The 15,528-nt window shown below is 36.7% G+C and overlaps 3 protein-coding genes across 3 annotated transcripts in view; 1 reads left to right on the forward strand and 2 right to left on the reverse strand.

Moving 5' to 3' along the window:
* LOC104820276 (GATA transcription factor 17-like) overlaps positions 1-1,743 on the forward strand; it is a 2,397-nt gene extending 654 nt beyond the window's left edge. The window contains exons 2-3 of the mRNA XM_010550663.1: positions 48-221; positions 1,293-1,743. Coding sequence (XP_010548965.1) covers positions 48-221; positions 1,293-1,613 — 495 coding nt within the window. The 3' untranslated portion in view covers positions 1,614-1,743. The remainder of the gene's footprint in view (positions 1-47; positions 222-1,292) is intronic.
* A 3,024-nt stretch (positions 1,744-4,767) lies between these two features.
* LOC104820438 (proline-rich antigen homolog) lies at positions 4,768-5,604 on the reverse strand. Its single transcript, XM_019203310.1, has one exon. It carries the CDS (start codon positions 5,584-5,586, stop codon positions 5,116-5,118), a length of 471 nt encoding a protein of 156 aa, XP_019058855.1. The 5' UTR covers positions 5,587-5,604; the 3' UTR covers positions 4,768-5,115.
* On the reverse strand, positions 4,824-14,900 carry LOC104820278 (L-arabinokinase-like). The gene is made up of 30 exons (XM_010550665.2): positions 14,688-14,900; positions 14,450-14,557; positions 14,268-14,336; positions 14,076-14,159; positions 13,858-13,934; positions 13,591-13,657; positions 13,397-13,454; positions 13,232-13,299; positions 13,086-13,148; positions 12,810-12,863; positions 12,610-12,712; positions 12,425-12,534; positions 12,186-12,305; positions 11,992-12,048; positions 11,517-11,689; positions 11,253-11,421; positions 10,911-10,994; positions 10,536-10,661; positions 10,298-10,428; positions 9,870-9,951; positions 9,379-9,466; positions 9,152-9,195; positions 8,978-9,073; positions 8,729-8,805; positions 8,394-8,594; positions 8,070-8,235; positions 7,858-7,929; positions 7,405-7,605; positions 6,882-7,025; positions 4,824-6,546 (listed from the first exon to the last, which is right to left on the reverse strand). The coding sequence occupies exons 1-29, from the start codon at positions 14,790-14,792 to the stop codon at positions 6,903-6,905; spliced, it is 2,976 nt and encodes a 991-aa protein (XP_010548967.1). The 5' UTR covers positions 14,793-14,900; the 3' UTR covers positions 4,824-6,546; positions 6,882-6,902.
* Positions 14,901-15,528: the final 628 nt, after the last annotated feature.

A 15,528-nucleotide genomic window follows, 5' to 3' on the forward strand; every position in this document is an offset into this window, starting at 1 on the left:
TCCCTAACTGTTTGGATTTCTCCAACCTGCTGTTCTTTCGATCGCAGATGTCTGAATCAGAGGAAACGAAGAGGAATCTCCATTCTGCTGGAGATCTGTCCGAGGAAGACAGCGAGAACTGCAGCAGCAGCAACAGCAACGGGGTTGATACGAAGAAGACTTGCGTTGATTGCGGTACCAGCAAGACTCCTCTATGGCGAGGTGGCCCCGCCGGACCTAAGGTATGGTTTCATCCCTTTTGAGCTTTCAAATCCCTGAACCACACTCCCTTTCGTTTTTCTTTGTTTTATTGTCTTTGAGTCGTGGTTGATATGTCTTGGACTCTTTTCTAGTTAGATTATCGGTTCCTAACTTTCCTGAAATGTTAGCAAAGCACTACTGGATTCGGATCTTTGTTTCAGTGAAAGAGGTATTGTTTTGGTCGCGTGTATTGCTGTGATCTTCGGGGTAGTTGGGGTTTGAGTGGTTCTGCTTTACCTAAAGCTTAGAAATTTAGTATATGAAGCTTGTGTTTTTCCTCTTTTTTTTTGCTTGTTTGGTCATATTCATTTTCATGTGTATATTGTAGTGAAGTTATTATTACTAATTAGTGTGGGGTTGAGTTAAACGTAGTGGCTCTCAGATTCCCTCAAACTGTTGGAATCTTGAGTTGTGAGTGCCCGCTGGAGTTAGTTCGGTTGATTTCAATCGAATACTGCTGTATATGTTTTTTAAAAATTGTGAACCTTAGTCTATCAAATTTTGTGATCCAGCCATCAGTTACTATTGGTAGTTTGGGGAATGTTGGTTTTGACTTTTGTTTGTTCGAATATATGGGTCTCACTGTCTTAGTACGTTGGTGGCCATGATCCTTGTTAAGTTTGGATAATTTTCAGTCTAATGTCTATTGTCTAATGCTGTAGCTTGGTCGCAGTAGTGATGACAAGAAACTTAATTTACCAATTCCTTCATTTATTATGGATGCCCCCTTGTGCCAATTCACGCTATTGAATTGGGTTTCCGTCCTTGGGCTTGGTTTCATAAGATATATGCTTGATCTGTAACTTAGCACCAGAGAGTCATAGTTATGGACTTACGCGCTGTGAATGATGCAATAAAGTTCATTCTGGATTGTGGTACTGAGAGTGAGTAGTTTAAAGTGAGTTATTCATGGATTTAGCTGGTGGATTGGCTTCTGAACTGAATCGCCTTTCGAGTTCAATTCAAAGAAAACAGATATTGCTGTCTGGTGTTTGACAAAGTATCATACATTCTCTGGTCTCATCCCCAACTTTTTTTTGTTCTTTGGGCAGTCATTGTGCAATGCATGTGGGATCAAAAGCAGGAAAAAGAGGCAAGCAGCACTCGGAATAAGACCAGAGGAGAAGAAGAAAAACAGAAGAACCAACAACAGTAATAACCTAGGACTTGACCAACAGAACATCAAGAACATTTGCAATAACAAAACTGATGATAATAGCAAAGGAGTTGGCAGATTCTTGGATTTAGGGTTTAAGGTTCCAGTGATGAAGAGATCGACGGTGGAGAAGAAGAGGCTGTGGAGGAAACTCGGCGAGGAGGAGAGAGCCGCTGTTCTGCTAATGGCCCTTTCTTATGGCTCTGTTTACGCATGAGCTCCCCTTTTTGTCCCATTCATCGAGTAGTTTAAGTAGTGAGATTAAGAGATTCATATATATCCATGTATTGTATGTGTAGTGAGTTAATTTTTTTATGCCCCATCTAGTATTGCTTTAATGTTTTCTATTTTTTCCATTTTATATTAAATTTTAAATCATTATTCTACTGTTCAACATTTTAAGTTTAATTGTTGATCGTCTAACCTTTTTTTTCTGTTTTAAATTGTTTAGGGATTGAAGTAAGGATTTAAAAATTTTAGTACTATGGAACACAGATAAAAAGTAATAGTTTTTTAACGTTTTCATAAATATAAATTGTTCTAATCATTTTCAGTTTATTTTAAAATTGATAGATATAGTAGAAATATTGAATTTTAACGCTTTTGTGACTCGGAAATCTTAAGATTCTATTTCTTAACATACAAAACTAATATTAATTAAGGGATCAGGAAGAATGAAATCATAATGAAGGGGTAAAAGTGCAATAAATAGAAAGGTACAGTTACTTTTAATACCGTGAGAATTTTTGGAGTTTTTAAAATCCAAAAACAAAAAAAAACCATCATTCAAATTTTTACAAAATTACTTTTCCTAAAAACTTGGAAAGCTATTTTAGTGAAAAAATCAATGAAAAACAAAAAGCTTTTTTTTTTTAAAATTTTCAAATATTATAAAATCTAAAAACTAAAAATCAAAAACTAAAAAGCAAAATCCAAAAACTAAAACCAAAAACTCAAAATAAAAAGTAATCACCATTCAAAGTCTTTAATAATAAAAACGAGTGAGAAAGTTAACGTAGACCCATCCGCATCTATAGCGCATGGAGCGCGTGAGCGTCAAATCGCCAACCTAGTCCAACGATTTTGGGCTTTTTTCGCAAAAAAGAAAACTGGGGGAGCCTAAGGCGCGTGAGTTTTGGTTTTCGCGGCACGCACCACTTCCTCCTTTTCCTTTTTTACATTTATTATTTTTGTCATTTACACGGTTGCTAAATAATTAATAAAAGAACATAATTTAGAAGCATAATTATATATTATTATTATTATTGTTCTTAATAAAATACATTTATATACCTGAAATATATTATGAATAAATAAATAAAAAACTAGACTAAGCTCTCGCACCTTGAATAACTATTGTTTGTTTCAATTAAAAGTCAATAAAATCTAACACTAAAAAATGTTTGCTTAAGCTTATATCGTTGCACTTAACCCCACCTTCCTGATTCCTATTACTAATCACCTCAGAGAATCCGAAGAATTTTCACTTCCTAATTTATTTGAATATATATATATATATATATTTATATAGAGAGAGACTAAAAGAAATATATCTTTTTGTAAAGCTAAAGTGGAGAGATATCTTGTCACTTGATGTCCACTCATACAAAGGATTATGATACATGACGATGTGTTGGATTTTCAATGCAAGTAAAAAAAAAACTCTTATTTTTGTAAGTTGGTTTAAATTGTGAATATTTTTTTTTATATATCAATGTCGATAGATAAGAAAAAAAAAGCATTGCGTGATTCATATGAAAAATGCAGAATGGACATAAATTCTATGAATTAATTTGAATTAGGAAATTTTAAAACTAATATCCAGACAGGGAAAAGTCGATCCTTTTTAATTAAATGTAATACGGACATATGTGATAAGCTTTCCATCGTGACGTCGCTTTGCCCACTTGTCCAACCACTTGCAATTATGGGGAGACGTGCCATTTCAATATTGCTATTTTCATTTTTATTGTTTTTGTTCGCATAAGAATTCATAAAAAAGAGTCTTCCTCATTAGCAATTTAATTAGATTAAATTGTTAATCATTGATTATTAATGGGAAACTTTTGAGATTTTGAAGTTAGATTTATTGAGCATTAAAACCTTCTATTCATTAAAATTCGGGCAAAAAATTTGTTTGTATTTTCCCCCACGAAAATGTACTTCTTGATGTTCTTATTTTAACACTAAATCACCTTTACCAGTTTCCATAGAACATACACCTTTTCCTTATTAAATGAAATTAAAATATATTGACACGACAATACTTTTCAGTTACCAAAAAAAAAAGACTAAAATGTCAAGTTACAATTATTTTTGTTTTTTTTTTTACTGTGGGTCTGTAAAAATAAATACTAAAACAAAGTTTTCGTGTGGAAACTGAAATTAATTTAATAAAGAGGGAATTAAAAAAATGGTGAAAGCACGGTGAACAAAAATCCCACGCGCAGCTATGGCGCGTAAGCACGTGTCGCCTAAATCGGCATGTTATCCAGCGATTTTTCCGTTTTTTCGTGAAAACGGCATTTAGGATTCCCAAGGCGCGTGAGGCTCTCTTATGAGTTATGATCACTTCCCTCTTTTTATTCACACCCTTTTAGTTTTCATTTTTATAACTACGCGAATCGAATAACACCAGTTTAGTGCGGTTCCGTTATTTATTTAATAACCGATCGGTTGAGTAAATTTAATAACCGTTTAGATTCTGTTAGATTCGGTTAACAACTGAATAATCACGGTTAAGTTAACCGAACTATTATTAGTGTTTATTTAGTTTTTAGTGTTTTATTCTAAATATTTATGTAATGTTTTTACAATTTCACTTTTAATTTTCATACATCATTTGATATCACAATTTTTAATTTATAAATAATTAAAAGTTAATTTTTTATTTGATTAAAATCTTATTTTTATATATATTATATATTAATTTATTATATTTTTTTGGAATAAATGAAAATAAAAAATGGTGAGGTTGAAATTTTTGAAAACTTTTGAAAATTTTGTGATTTAAAATTTGGACTGAGCATTTTGGAAGATTAATATTGTATATTTTGGTTTAGATCGATAATTTTAAAAGATTAATATTAATATTATGATGTAATTCGAAGTTTTTAAAGATTTTTTTAATAATTTATTTCGTATATATTAGTGTTTATTTATAATCGAATATAACCGAACCGAACTGATCTAAATTTAACCGTTCGGTTATAATTTTTTATGTTAAAACCGAACCGAACCGAAACCGAACTAAACCGATTTAATACATATAACCGTTCGACTATTATTTTTTATAACCGAAATAACCGAACCGAAATCCGAAATAGTCACTCCGTACATCCACATCCTTAAGCAAACCATTACGTAATTAATTTTACTTGAAAATATTATTTTATAAGAATAATGTTTATATGATAAAATCACAATCAGACGACGAACGCATCATTTCTACGTGGTTGTAATCAAAATCACAATATTGTAAAAATATAATAAGATACAAAAATGTCGAAAGAAAAGTACATATAATTTTATACTTCAAACGAAGATATTCTCCATTTTATTTCCTCGTCAGATCTCCATGCATGTCTTCTTCTTCTTCTTCTTCTTCATCGGTAAAACCTCTCGCCGATCTGCATAGATCTAAACTTCATCTTCATGATTAATCTAGAGAGAAAGCTACCGTCACTTTCTATCACTTTCTCAGTCGGATTCATTTTCTATCAAAACAAACAGAAAAACAAGAGAGAGGAAAATAAAACGAAGGAGAATCCCATGTTCTTGTCGGATCCCGACAGAGACGCTGGCGGAGGACTGTAGTAGTAGAATGGGAAGTACGGAACGATAGGGTTAGGCGGCGGAGGAAATTGGTAGTTCCCTCCGCTCTTCGGCGGCGCGTAGTAGTAACCGCCGCCGGAAGAAGGAGGTGGGCGGTAGTAGCCGGACTGCGACGTCGGCGGAGGAGGATAGTAGTAGTAGTAAGGACCGCCGCCGGAGGTGGAGGAAGGAGGAGGAGGGGAAGGGGAGGTGGTGGGGCGAGGCGGAGGAGGAGAAGGGACAGGTTGACAGGGATTGTCGCAGGAAGTGCACATAGTACATGCGGTGGGCTGAGATTCTGAAAGTGAAGAGACAACGAGACAAGCAAGCAGTAGAAGAATAAGAAGAAGAGGATTGTAGTTTCTTAATGTTTTCATTTTCAGACAAATCCTGCTTTTGGAGGCAATGCTGTTAGAGAAGATGGAAGATGGAAGATGAAAGATGGAAGATGGAGATGGAGATAAAGGTGAAGATGAAGAAAAGAGCACACAAGCGTTGGAGAGAGAAAATGAGGGAAATAAGTGATAGTGAAGAGTATATGGTAACAATTTACAAAGAGCGGCTTATATTAAAAGAGGAAATAGAATAAGGTAAAACGCTGGAAACAGGACACAACATGCTGATTAACAACTAATGAGGATTCAGCATATCTATAAATGGGCACCATTTTTATATATAATTTTTCTACATATTGGAATTACATCTAATGCTTGGAAATAATGTATAAATTATTTGGTATGGCGTGCGTGTGGCATATAACCTTGCAATACTATGTACTTGAGAGAAATATATGTAATATTTTCTAATTTTATTACATTATCGGTTGAAGTTTCTACCAAGATTTGTATTATTATTGTACAAACAATAATATAGAGAATGGGTTGAACAATGGTTTGGCACGTGGAGGGACAGAGACGGTCGAATTTGGATCATGGGATCTGATTAGGTAACGAATACAAAGAGGAAGGGAACACGTGGGTGTCGGTCGGCTCACACTGCTGATTACCGACGTCGGATAGATCGATAATCTCAGTGTTTAATATTTTACAACAGAGATTATGATAATTATAGTGAGTTATTTATAGAGATTATGACACGAATTTTGAAATGCAGATTACATTCTTATTCATAAGCAGTGTTTATTTTAATAAAAAACAAATGGTAAAGACGTGGAGAAAATTCACGGAAAAGGAAAAGTAAAAAAAATGGAGAAGAGGATGGTACGTCGAGGCATTTAAATGCCACGTGAAGTGATGAGAACCATAAACGGGTCTTAGAGAAGTGTGAACGATGACGATGCTGCCTCGAACCTTTCCCCCAATTGTCCCCATTTTTAACTACAGAAGCATCTAAAAATTATAAAGAGAGTATAGGAAGGACGAGACAACCATCTTCAACCAAACAACATGAATGATTGGTTGGTTCGCTAGATTATATGTGAAGAATAGATACTTGCTTCATCACAAAGTGGATGCACTTTTTTTTAAATTTAATTATTCATCCAAATTCAGGATTGTCTCAGGTTGAGTAATTATTTATCCAAATTATTAATATCACAAGGAATTTTCAGAAAGACCATAAGACAGATTATGTGGGCATCATACATATATATATATATATATATATATATAGATATAGAATAGAGGGAAGGGATGAAAGAGGAAATGTGAACCTGATGATAAAGAGGAGAGAGTCAGCAATGAGAGGAAGAGAAACGACGTCGGATACGCAAGTGACCAAACTTGCCGGCACCAGGAGAGGACCCCTCGAAAATGAGAGCCAAATATCCAGTCGCCGCTTTGTATCTCCGCTGAATCTGAACCATTCACCCATTTTTGGTCCCAGTCACATGAGTATAAACGAAAACTATGTGCTCATGACTTCTTCTGAGCTCTCCATCATATGGTGACTATTTCTTTCGGTCACACACACACACATAAACCCCCCTCTTACTTATCACTCAACAGCAAGTTCATTTTTTGAATTTGTAATGCAATACCTATTTGTTTAATTATTTTTACAGCTTCTATGCCCATCTCTAAAAGTTTCAGATTAATCATCGCGTTGGACTATGTTTGTTTATGAGACAAGATTACTTGCCTTAGGGTGTTCATCGTTTTATCAGACATTTGTTTTCCCCAACAAGGCCGTTTAAAATTTGGGTGGGCTACTGGGGATTGCAAAAGTGTAATTACCTCGAAGATTTGTTGGCTGCTGCGCAATGAGTTCCGGCCGATGACACAGACAGTTCCACCAGAACCACCGCCAGTGATTTTGGCTCCGTAGAGGGTTCCATCTTCAGACTTGGACTTGCTATGCTGCATTCCTTGTACCAATTGGACAAGCCGATTGGTGCCATCTGACCCAAGTCCACATGCGCTGTAGCTATAATGGCACTGCAACACATCCCACAGAAACTTCATCAAGATCACCTCCATCTGACCCAATTCCTAGTTATAACCCAAATCATAAGTGTTGTCACCTAATTTTCTAAAATCTCAAGAACGCATCTTTATATGGACTTAGGACTAGGCTTCGGATTTTGAAAATCTAGAGGAACGCCAAAGCAATATATTAACTCTACATAACTAGAGAAGCTTCAGCAGTGGATAAAAAGACTGCACTGCTTTTAGCTGAGAGGGAAAAACCTGATAAAGAAGTTCCCCAAGAGCTGTTAGTTGCTCTTCTGAGGTTGCAGATGTCAGAAGCGCTTTGAAGGTCTACAGAAGAAACATTACACAAGCATTCACTTTAGAAGATGATTTAAATATCTAACTGCCTGATAGAGAAGTTATCTTCACAAATATGCAACCAATGATGTGTTCCATATATTTAGACTGTCTGAAGAACAAAGACAGACCTTAACCCGGAAATTTTCATATATAGGATGTCTGGCAGGTGCCCTGATGCTGTAGGAACATTTTTGATCTATCAGAGTGACAGGATCGTCGTGATCAGAGTATTTCTCGATGAATGACTTGCCCAGCATGGAATCAGGAAGCATATCCGCGTAACTGGCTTCATATCTGCACCAGAGCGAAGCAATTACTATCCAACACCTCTGGGATAAAATGCGAGAATCTTTGCATTTGAAATTCTTTGGCAAGGTCAACATCTGGAAAGCATCGAATCATTTCAAACAGACCGCATATGTCATGTAAGGATTGGCCACTTATGTTCTCACCTGTGGGGCGACAAATTGCACAAGTAATCTAATGAAGCCTCATCCCCGAGTAGCTCAAGGCCTTCATCCTCTAATTCATCTGGGTTGACTCCATTAGCACTTGAGGCTGATTGAGAATACCTAGTGGATGCTATGGATTTTATCATCTTCCGGCCCATAAAGGCACCAACTCTAACCGGGCCATAATCCGCCCCTCCAACACTGCCAGGAAAAAGGTCAATAATGTCAGAAAATAATGGTTTGATTATGGGGGACGAGGAAAAGTAAACGCATATAATAAATCTACTACAGAATTGGTCAGTGAAACTTCTACTGGATAGAGAAAGAAGACTTACCTGTGCCGAATACCAGAATCAATACCCCAAAATCTGATATGGTTGGGAATTTCTACAAGCCCAATTACTTCCGCAGGCTACATAAACAAAAAACAAGTAAAAAAAGGAAGACGACAACTATAAATCTCTGCAAAAGAGAATGAGATCTAAAATGTTTTATCACCAATTGTGACCCATTATTTCATATGAATAATTTGCTAGGTTGGAATATGCACAAACTGATTATTGGCTTATTGCTGTAAGAACTACCTGGCAGATCATGGCCAACAATTTGTTGGCCTCTCCACATGCAGAAGTCATCTGATCCATAACACCACATGGAGCCCCAACGATGTGATTCTCCACCTAGAAAACTGAAGAAGATCAACGAACGAGCACATAGCAGAGTAGCAAAAGGAGCCCATTTGTTGCAGAACTTGAAACCTTTTGGCAGAGCAGAGCAAGCTCTCTGGGGCTGATAGTCAGTCCTGTGCATGCATAATACGGAATTGAGTGAATAAACAAATTAAAGGTCCCCAAAATTATTCATCCATCTCAGATGACTATTGGTTCTTATATGTAACAATGATTATTCAGTTCTCATTTACAGAGACGTAGACTATATTCATGTATTAATATATTCCTGAGATTCTGGATCCAGATTGTATTACCATGGGCAGCAGCTATGGCAGACATGCTTGCGACCTCCACAGCAGCAGAGGAGGATACACCTTTGCCGTCTGGTACTGCAGAAGAAACCTAACATTGCACATATAATCAATAAAACCAGGAAAACAGCTCTGACTTTCTTCTTACACGCATAGCATCAGGGCTTAATGATGCAGCCAAGTTTCAGAATCAGTAAGAAAGAAACTTATAAATTATAATCTAAAGTCATCAAACTCATTTTCAACAATTCTTTATTGCTATTTAATATTAACCCCGTTTCCTACTAAAGCATCACATGTGATCTCGACATTTTCATGTCTGAGTCTACATAATCTGAAAAATGTTCATTTAATATATCAATGAACATACCAGTAAAATCATCAGGTAATGTTACATGCATAGTAGCACAGAAACAAAAAAAAAAAAGTAATCAGTATGCATTCTGCACAAGATAAATTCTAATTTTTTTTAGAAAAAAGAAAGGAACTCGTACCAGCATGCTGATGCTATCCTCAAAACGCACACCCAGTTCTGTCATCAACACCAAAATGGTACCAGCAATATAAGCTGCCCACCTGGAAAATGCAAATCACCTTGTTAGCGAATAACAAACTTGTCCCCGATAAAATTTCTTCAAAATTGACTTAATTGCAACAATTCGACGAACGCATCATTTCTACGTGGTTGTAATCAAAATCACAATATTGTAAAAATATAATAAGATACAAAAATGTCGAAAGAAAAGTACATATAATTTTATACTTCAAACGAAGATATTCTCCATTTTATTTCCTCGTCAGATCTCCATGCATGTCTTCTTCTTCTTCTTCTTCTTCATCGGTAAAACCTCTCGCCGATCTGCATAGATCTAAACTTCATCTTCATGATTAATCTAGAGAGAAAGCTACCGGAAAGAGTCACTTCTGGGCTGGATCCTGTGCAAAGTATTTCCGCGCATTTTCGTATGAAAGTTGTTTATCCCCATCCATGAAATCAGACAAGTCCATGTCAAAAGTGGGTGCACGATTGCTTAGCTCTGATCCATATGATACCTAAATCACACAATGCCCATCAGAGCAGCTTCAGCTACGACAATCCTCATTGATAGATGAAGAATTTTTTAGTGTCCTTAAGAACTCATCCAATTACTGTTACTTACTATTTGCAAAACAGGTGTTGAGCCCTGTCCTTTTGACTGTTGTCGTGCCAGCGCGTGTTTCCACAGTCTATGTTTGCTAGGATGGTTTCTCTGAACAGCTACATGGCAAGCTTCTCTTATTGGCATCTGAAAGTGTCGGATCGTAAGCAAGCAATCAAGAGCCACCAAACAAAATACAGGTATTCAGGTAGGTTTGGAGGAATTGAAATGATCCCACCCTTTTCAAGAGCTGGCTTAAGATTATAACATAAACCATATGATGGAATGACTTTTTGACTAAAGGAGTTCATTTTTATTGGGCCACCTAAATAAATGTTCCACGACTTGGATATAAAACAAGTGAAAAAAGTAAAACCAGAACTCGAAATTTTTTACCTGCAAGACAAGGCTTCCTGAATAGTCAGCAATCCCACCCATCACATCTAACCTTCCTGGTGCCCTGGCAACAAAGATTTCTTCCTGTAAAAGCAGAGATGTTTTCGATTAATGTCAAGAAATAAACAGCCACAATAGGCTAATCTAACAGTACAGTGAAAAATGATGCTAAAATCTAACTTGCAGCATCCAAAAACATTAACAACCAAACCACTAGATTGCGGAAAAGCACAAGACTGATACTTGAGCTAGGCAATGCCCACATTCACAAGCAACTTTTGCAACGTTGCTACTTGTCACATGTTTATTTGAGCTAGGAAAAGATGAGAGGAAAACTGTCACCTCCCAGTTGAAGAGTCCAGCTGCAGCCTTTCGCTCACGCATAGTGCGCTTTTCCGTACTCTTTGTGGAGTCCTGAATAGCATCTAGCTTCGATAAACTCTTCAGAAAACTCCGTGTATCAGGAAGGCCTTGAAGGTCACCATGCAGGATATCAAAATCCTCGATGCACCTGCAGGAAAAATTGCAAAAATAGATAGCATAGAAGCATCATTTATTCTCTCCCACCGATCAGAGAAAATAAATTTGCAGAAATATAGAGCTTACGGTTCCATTATTGAGCTGTTCTCGCTTGCTTGAGCAGTTGGTGATCCAGCAGACTGGCCTAGTTCATTTTCAGCCCTTGCATACCACTCAGGAATAGCGATGTCCCTCCCAGGGACTCTCTGTAGCTGATACCCCAGTACAATGGCATCACGTAGTCTTCTTGCTCCACTAAGCTGTAACCCACCAAAAGACCAACATTGAAACTTGGAGGGGAGTGGTGATGAGGACATCCTTGGAGTGCAAGTACAAGAGGGAGTAAGGGTTTGAGAGGAATTCAAATGGGACATTTTTTGCCAATATAATATAACTAATTTCAACATAACTTTCCTTCTAAGAAGATTTATAAGTACGCAAATTAAAATCTTCAACGTTTTACCTTCATTGATTTTTTCTGACTTCACAATATTCGAGAGGAAACCTCATAATATGTCACAATTACAAGTTAAACCGTCTAACATTTGGATGTCAAATTTACCTTATCTGATGTGCGATGCCTCCCAATGGCTGTCTCCTGTAAAATGTGAGCTGCCACCTATTTTTGCACCAGTGGACGGAAACGGTAAGTAAGCTCACAGTATAACAGCAATCATAAATTTTAGGCAAGGACTTCTATTCCCAGAATCTTACAACTAAACCAGACAATAAAAGAAAGAAAGGACAATAAGATACCTCACCACCATTGGTGCCACCCTCGTAGCACGGTTTCAAGCTAATTGCACGCTCAAGATATGGTCTCCAGTGGCCCATTAATAGGTCTCTCCTGATCATCTCAACACCACATTGATAAAACTGCCCAAAGATTTGAAGAGAAAACTTGACTATACAATCCAAAGTTGGAGGGGAAAATACCCTGAAAGACTAGGAAATTAAGGAAACGGAGTCAAAATGGAAAGAGAAACAGATTGCACCTCAAGCATATTTCTCAGGAAAGGTTCTTCATTAAAATAATCTCTCCGCACAAAGACAAATGGCAATCTGTATGACAAGGCTTCGCTGACAGTGCCATAACCAATTTTCCCTAAAATCAAGGAAACGTCAATTTAATATCTTCACTAACTATCTATTCACTATTTGCTAATTGTATTACACTGACCCAGCATACAGTCGGATGCAGCTATAAGATCAGGTGTATACGCATCCTTAGCAAGCTTCATAAAATTTGGTGGAAGCTCTTGGGTCTCAGAAGCACCACAAACCTAGCGAACAGATTGGTCTAAAACATAAAATTGACACTAGAAGAGAAAATATACACATCAAACTGGAAGAAAAAATTGCTAAAAGCCTAAAAGATACCAGACACAGCCAGTCAGGAGGTAGATATTCTTCCTTCAACTTCCAGCCTGAAGGCTGCAGGAGGGAAAAGGCAATATAGCAGTGATTAGAAAGAGATAAAGCAGTGGTCCAGCTTAAGGAGATACACGTAATTGAGAAGCATTGATAAAGTAAAGGCAAAGGAGGAAAGGGTATAATCTAATCAATGAGAAACGACGTTAATCAGATATGATACAAATAGGAGAAATGAAGCAAATCAATATGTGCAAATGTGAACCAAGGAACAAACATCCAGACCTGTCCACCAAAATTGAGTATCACAACCTTCACATTTTCAGAAATTCCAAGTTCCTTCCTCACCTGCGATGAGAGGGAACAAGAGATATTATTATGAGAAATTGAGTAATGAAAGAAAAGAGATTAGTGAAGTTTCACAGTCAAACCTCCTTGCGAGATTTATGTAGTCTCCTTACTACTAATGGTACATCAATTACATCGCGAAAAGCAGGCACTATGAGATAAAAGAAAGAAAGGTAAGAAAAAATGCAGCAAGTATACTGCAGAGAATACAGAAAAGATGAAATTAGAAAGTTCAAAGAACTGCATACTTGGGCAGTACCCTGGGAGGCGAATTAGGAACTCGCAGTGAGAATAATCCTCAGCTATCTATATAAGAGAAGAAAAGAAAAAGAAATAAACTAATGAACTTCCGCGTAAATCACATGAAGAGTCAATCACAGATCAGTAACGGGATTTGAGATGCTATTCAAATAACAGCAGCAAACTCTATGGAAGAAACTACCTGCCAAACTATGGAACGATGATGATATCCAGCCGCCATCACATACTCGGCATAGATAAAGTCCCAGCTGAAATAGTATAAAGAAACACAAATGATTCCTTTTGTTTCCAAGTAAATCAAAACATAATGCCCTGATAATCACATATCCTCTAAAATCATGGGGATGATCACTCTAGTTACACTAAAGGCATTTAATGAACATTAACAAGAGGAAGATTTCAGGCCAAACAAGATACTGATGGATGAGAAAGACATTGGAAATGTCACCTGAAATTGGTGACACAAACAGAACGTATCCCAGCATCCGCAGCTGCACGGCATGCTACAGGAACAACATCAGACACCTGTTTTTTTAGCGATTAGAAAAAGATTTATTAATGCTAGGAAGATGGTGGCATAGCAAACAAGTCTTATATTTCGCATTCAACCAGTAAGTATGAGATAAAGGAACAGAAGATAAAGAGCAAGATGAATTAAAAGACTACCACTAAGTCGGCTTTGATGGACTGTAGCCAGTCCACTTCTGTTTCCAATATCGAAGCTCGAGGAACCACAGCTGTCTCCACATACTAACACATCAACACACCACAGAAGTAGCAAAGGTTAATTAGAACTGAAGACAGGCTAAAACTCCCAAAGGACACAAAGAGCCCAAGAGGGTGATCATATGAGTAAACCTTCTCTAAAGAGGCAAGACGATCAACCGTCAATGCATCCGCCTGAACAGCCCCACAGTCCAAAAGAACCTAATGCCGTGATCAACAACAGCAGAACAACCCCACTATTCCTCAATTCTCTCCGATATACGGACAAAATTAGAAGGAAACAAGTAATCATCGCATAACAGAACACAAGAAACCTTGCGAATAAAGAGTCTTGGTGACTGAATTTCTGAAGTGAAGACGAAATCAGGCGCGCCGGTTACGACATGAACATCATGCCCCACCGCGATCAGGTGACGGACGACCTTGGACCCCACAAGAAAAGTACCACGAACCAGTTCGGATCAACAATGCCCAAACAAACGATTGAAGGCGAAATGGAAAGCAGAAAATATGAAAAGTGACAGTACGCGAGAGAGAGAGAGAGAGAGGAACCTCGACGACGCGAGTGGCATGGCCGAAGCCATGACCGGTGACGTAGTAAGCGAATACGAGGTGCTTGCTTGAGGCGGAGAAACCGTCGTTCTCTTCGATCCTCATTTTCTCCGGCGGAAACTGTAATCTCCAGCGATCACTCCGAGAAATGGTACGAAGGAGACGATGACCTAATCCCCCGATTAAATGGGGATTTTGTTAAGACCATATTAGTTTGAATAATTCTATAAGTTCACTTGAAAAAAACAACACACGGATAAACGGATGACTCAGGAGTCAGGACATCGAGCGTATTGCGTGTCTTTGCGGGTCCACAAACGGATAAAATCAAATAAATGTAAAGTTCAATATAAAAAATTGGGATAATTCCATTTAAAACCCTGTACTTTTCTCTCGTCGCAATTTAAACTAAAAATTGGCAATTAAAACGCTATACTTTTAAAAATTGGCAAATAAAACCCTGAACGAAAAAATATATTATTTAATGCTGACATGGCATCCTAGTCATCTGCCACATCATCAATCCCTAATATTTAATAATATTAATTAATATAACATAAAAATAAAATAATAAAAATAAAAATAAAATTTTAAAAATTATACACATACATATATAATGAAATGATATACATATATACACATATATAAACATATTTATATATATACACACATATATATAATACATATATATATATATATATGTTTTATATGCATATGTGGTATATGTATTTTTTTTCTAAAAATCATGCATATGTCACATATATATATATATGATTTTTAGAAAAGCATGTATATATCACACATACATATAAAACATATTTATATATACATATATATATAT

Source organism: Tarenaya hassleriana, unplaced genomic scaffold (assembly GCF_000463585.1).
Source record: "Tarenaya hassleriana unplaced genomic scaffold, ASM46358v1 Cleome30, whole genome shotgun sequence".
Lineage (NCBI taxonomy): Eukaryota > Viridiplantae > Streptophyta > Magnoliopsida > Brassicales > Cleomaceae > Tarenaya > Tarenaya hassleriana.

Excerpts from the sequence above, each read along its gene's own strand:
- LOC104820278 (XM_010550665.2), bottom strand. The coding sequence starts at position 14,792 with ATGAGGATCGAAGAGAACGACGGTTTCTCCGCCTCAAGCAAGCACCTC. Across the intron at positions 14,337-14,449 it reads CAAGACTCTTTATTCGCAAG|GTTCTTTTGGACTGTGGGGC; the intron begins GTTTCTTGTGTT and ends TCACGGCATTAG. Across the intron at positions 8,595-8,728 it reads GATTCTGGTATTCGGCACAG|TGTTGGAGGGGCGGATTATG; the intron begins GTAAGTCTTCTT and ends TTTTCCTGGCAG.
- LOC104820438 (XM_019203310.1), bottom strand. The coding sequence starts at position 5,586 with ATGAAAACATTAAGAAACTACAATCCTCTTCTTCTTATTCTTCTACTG.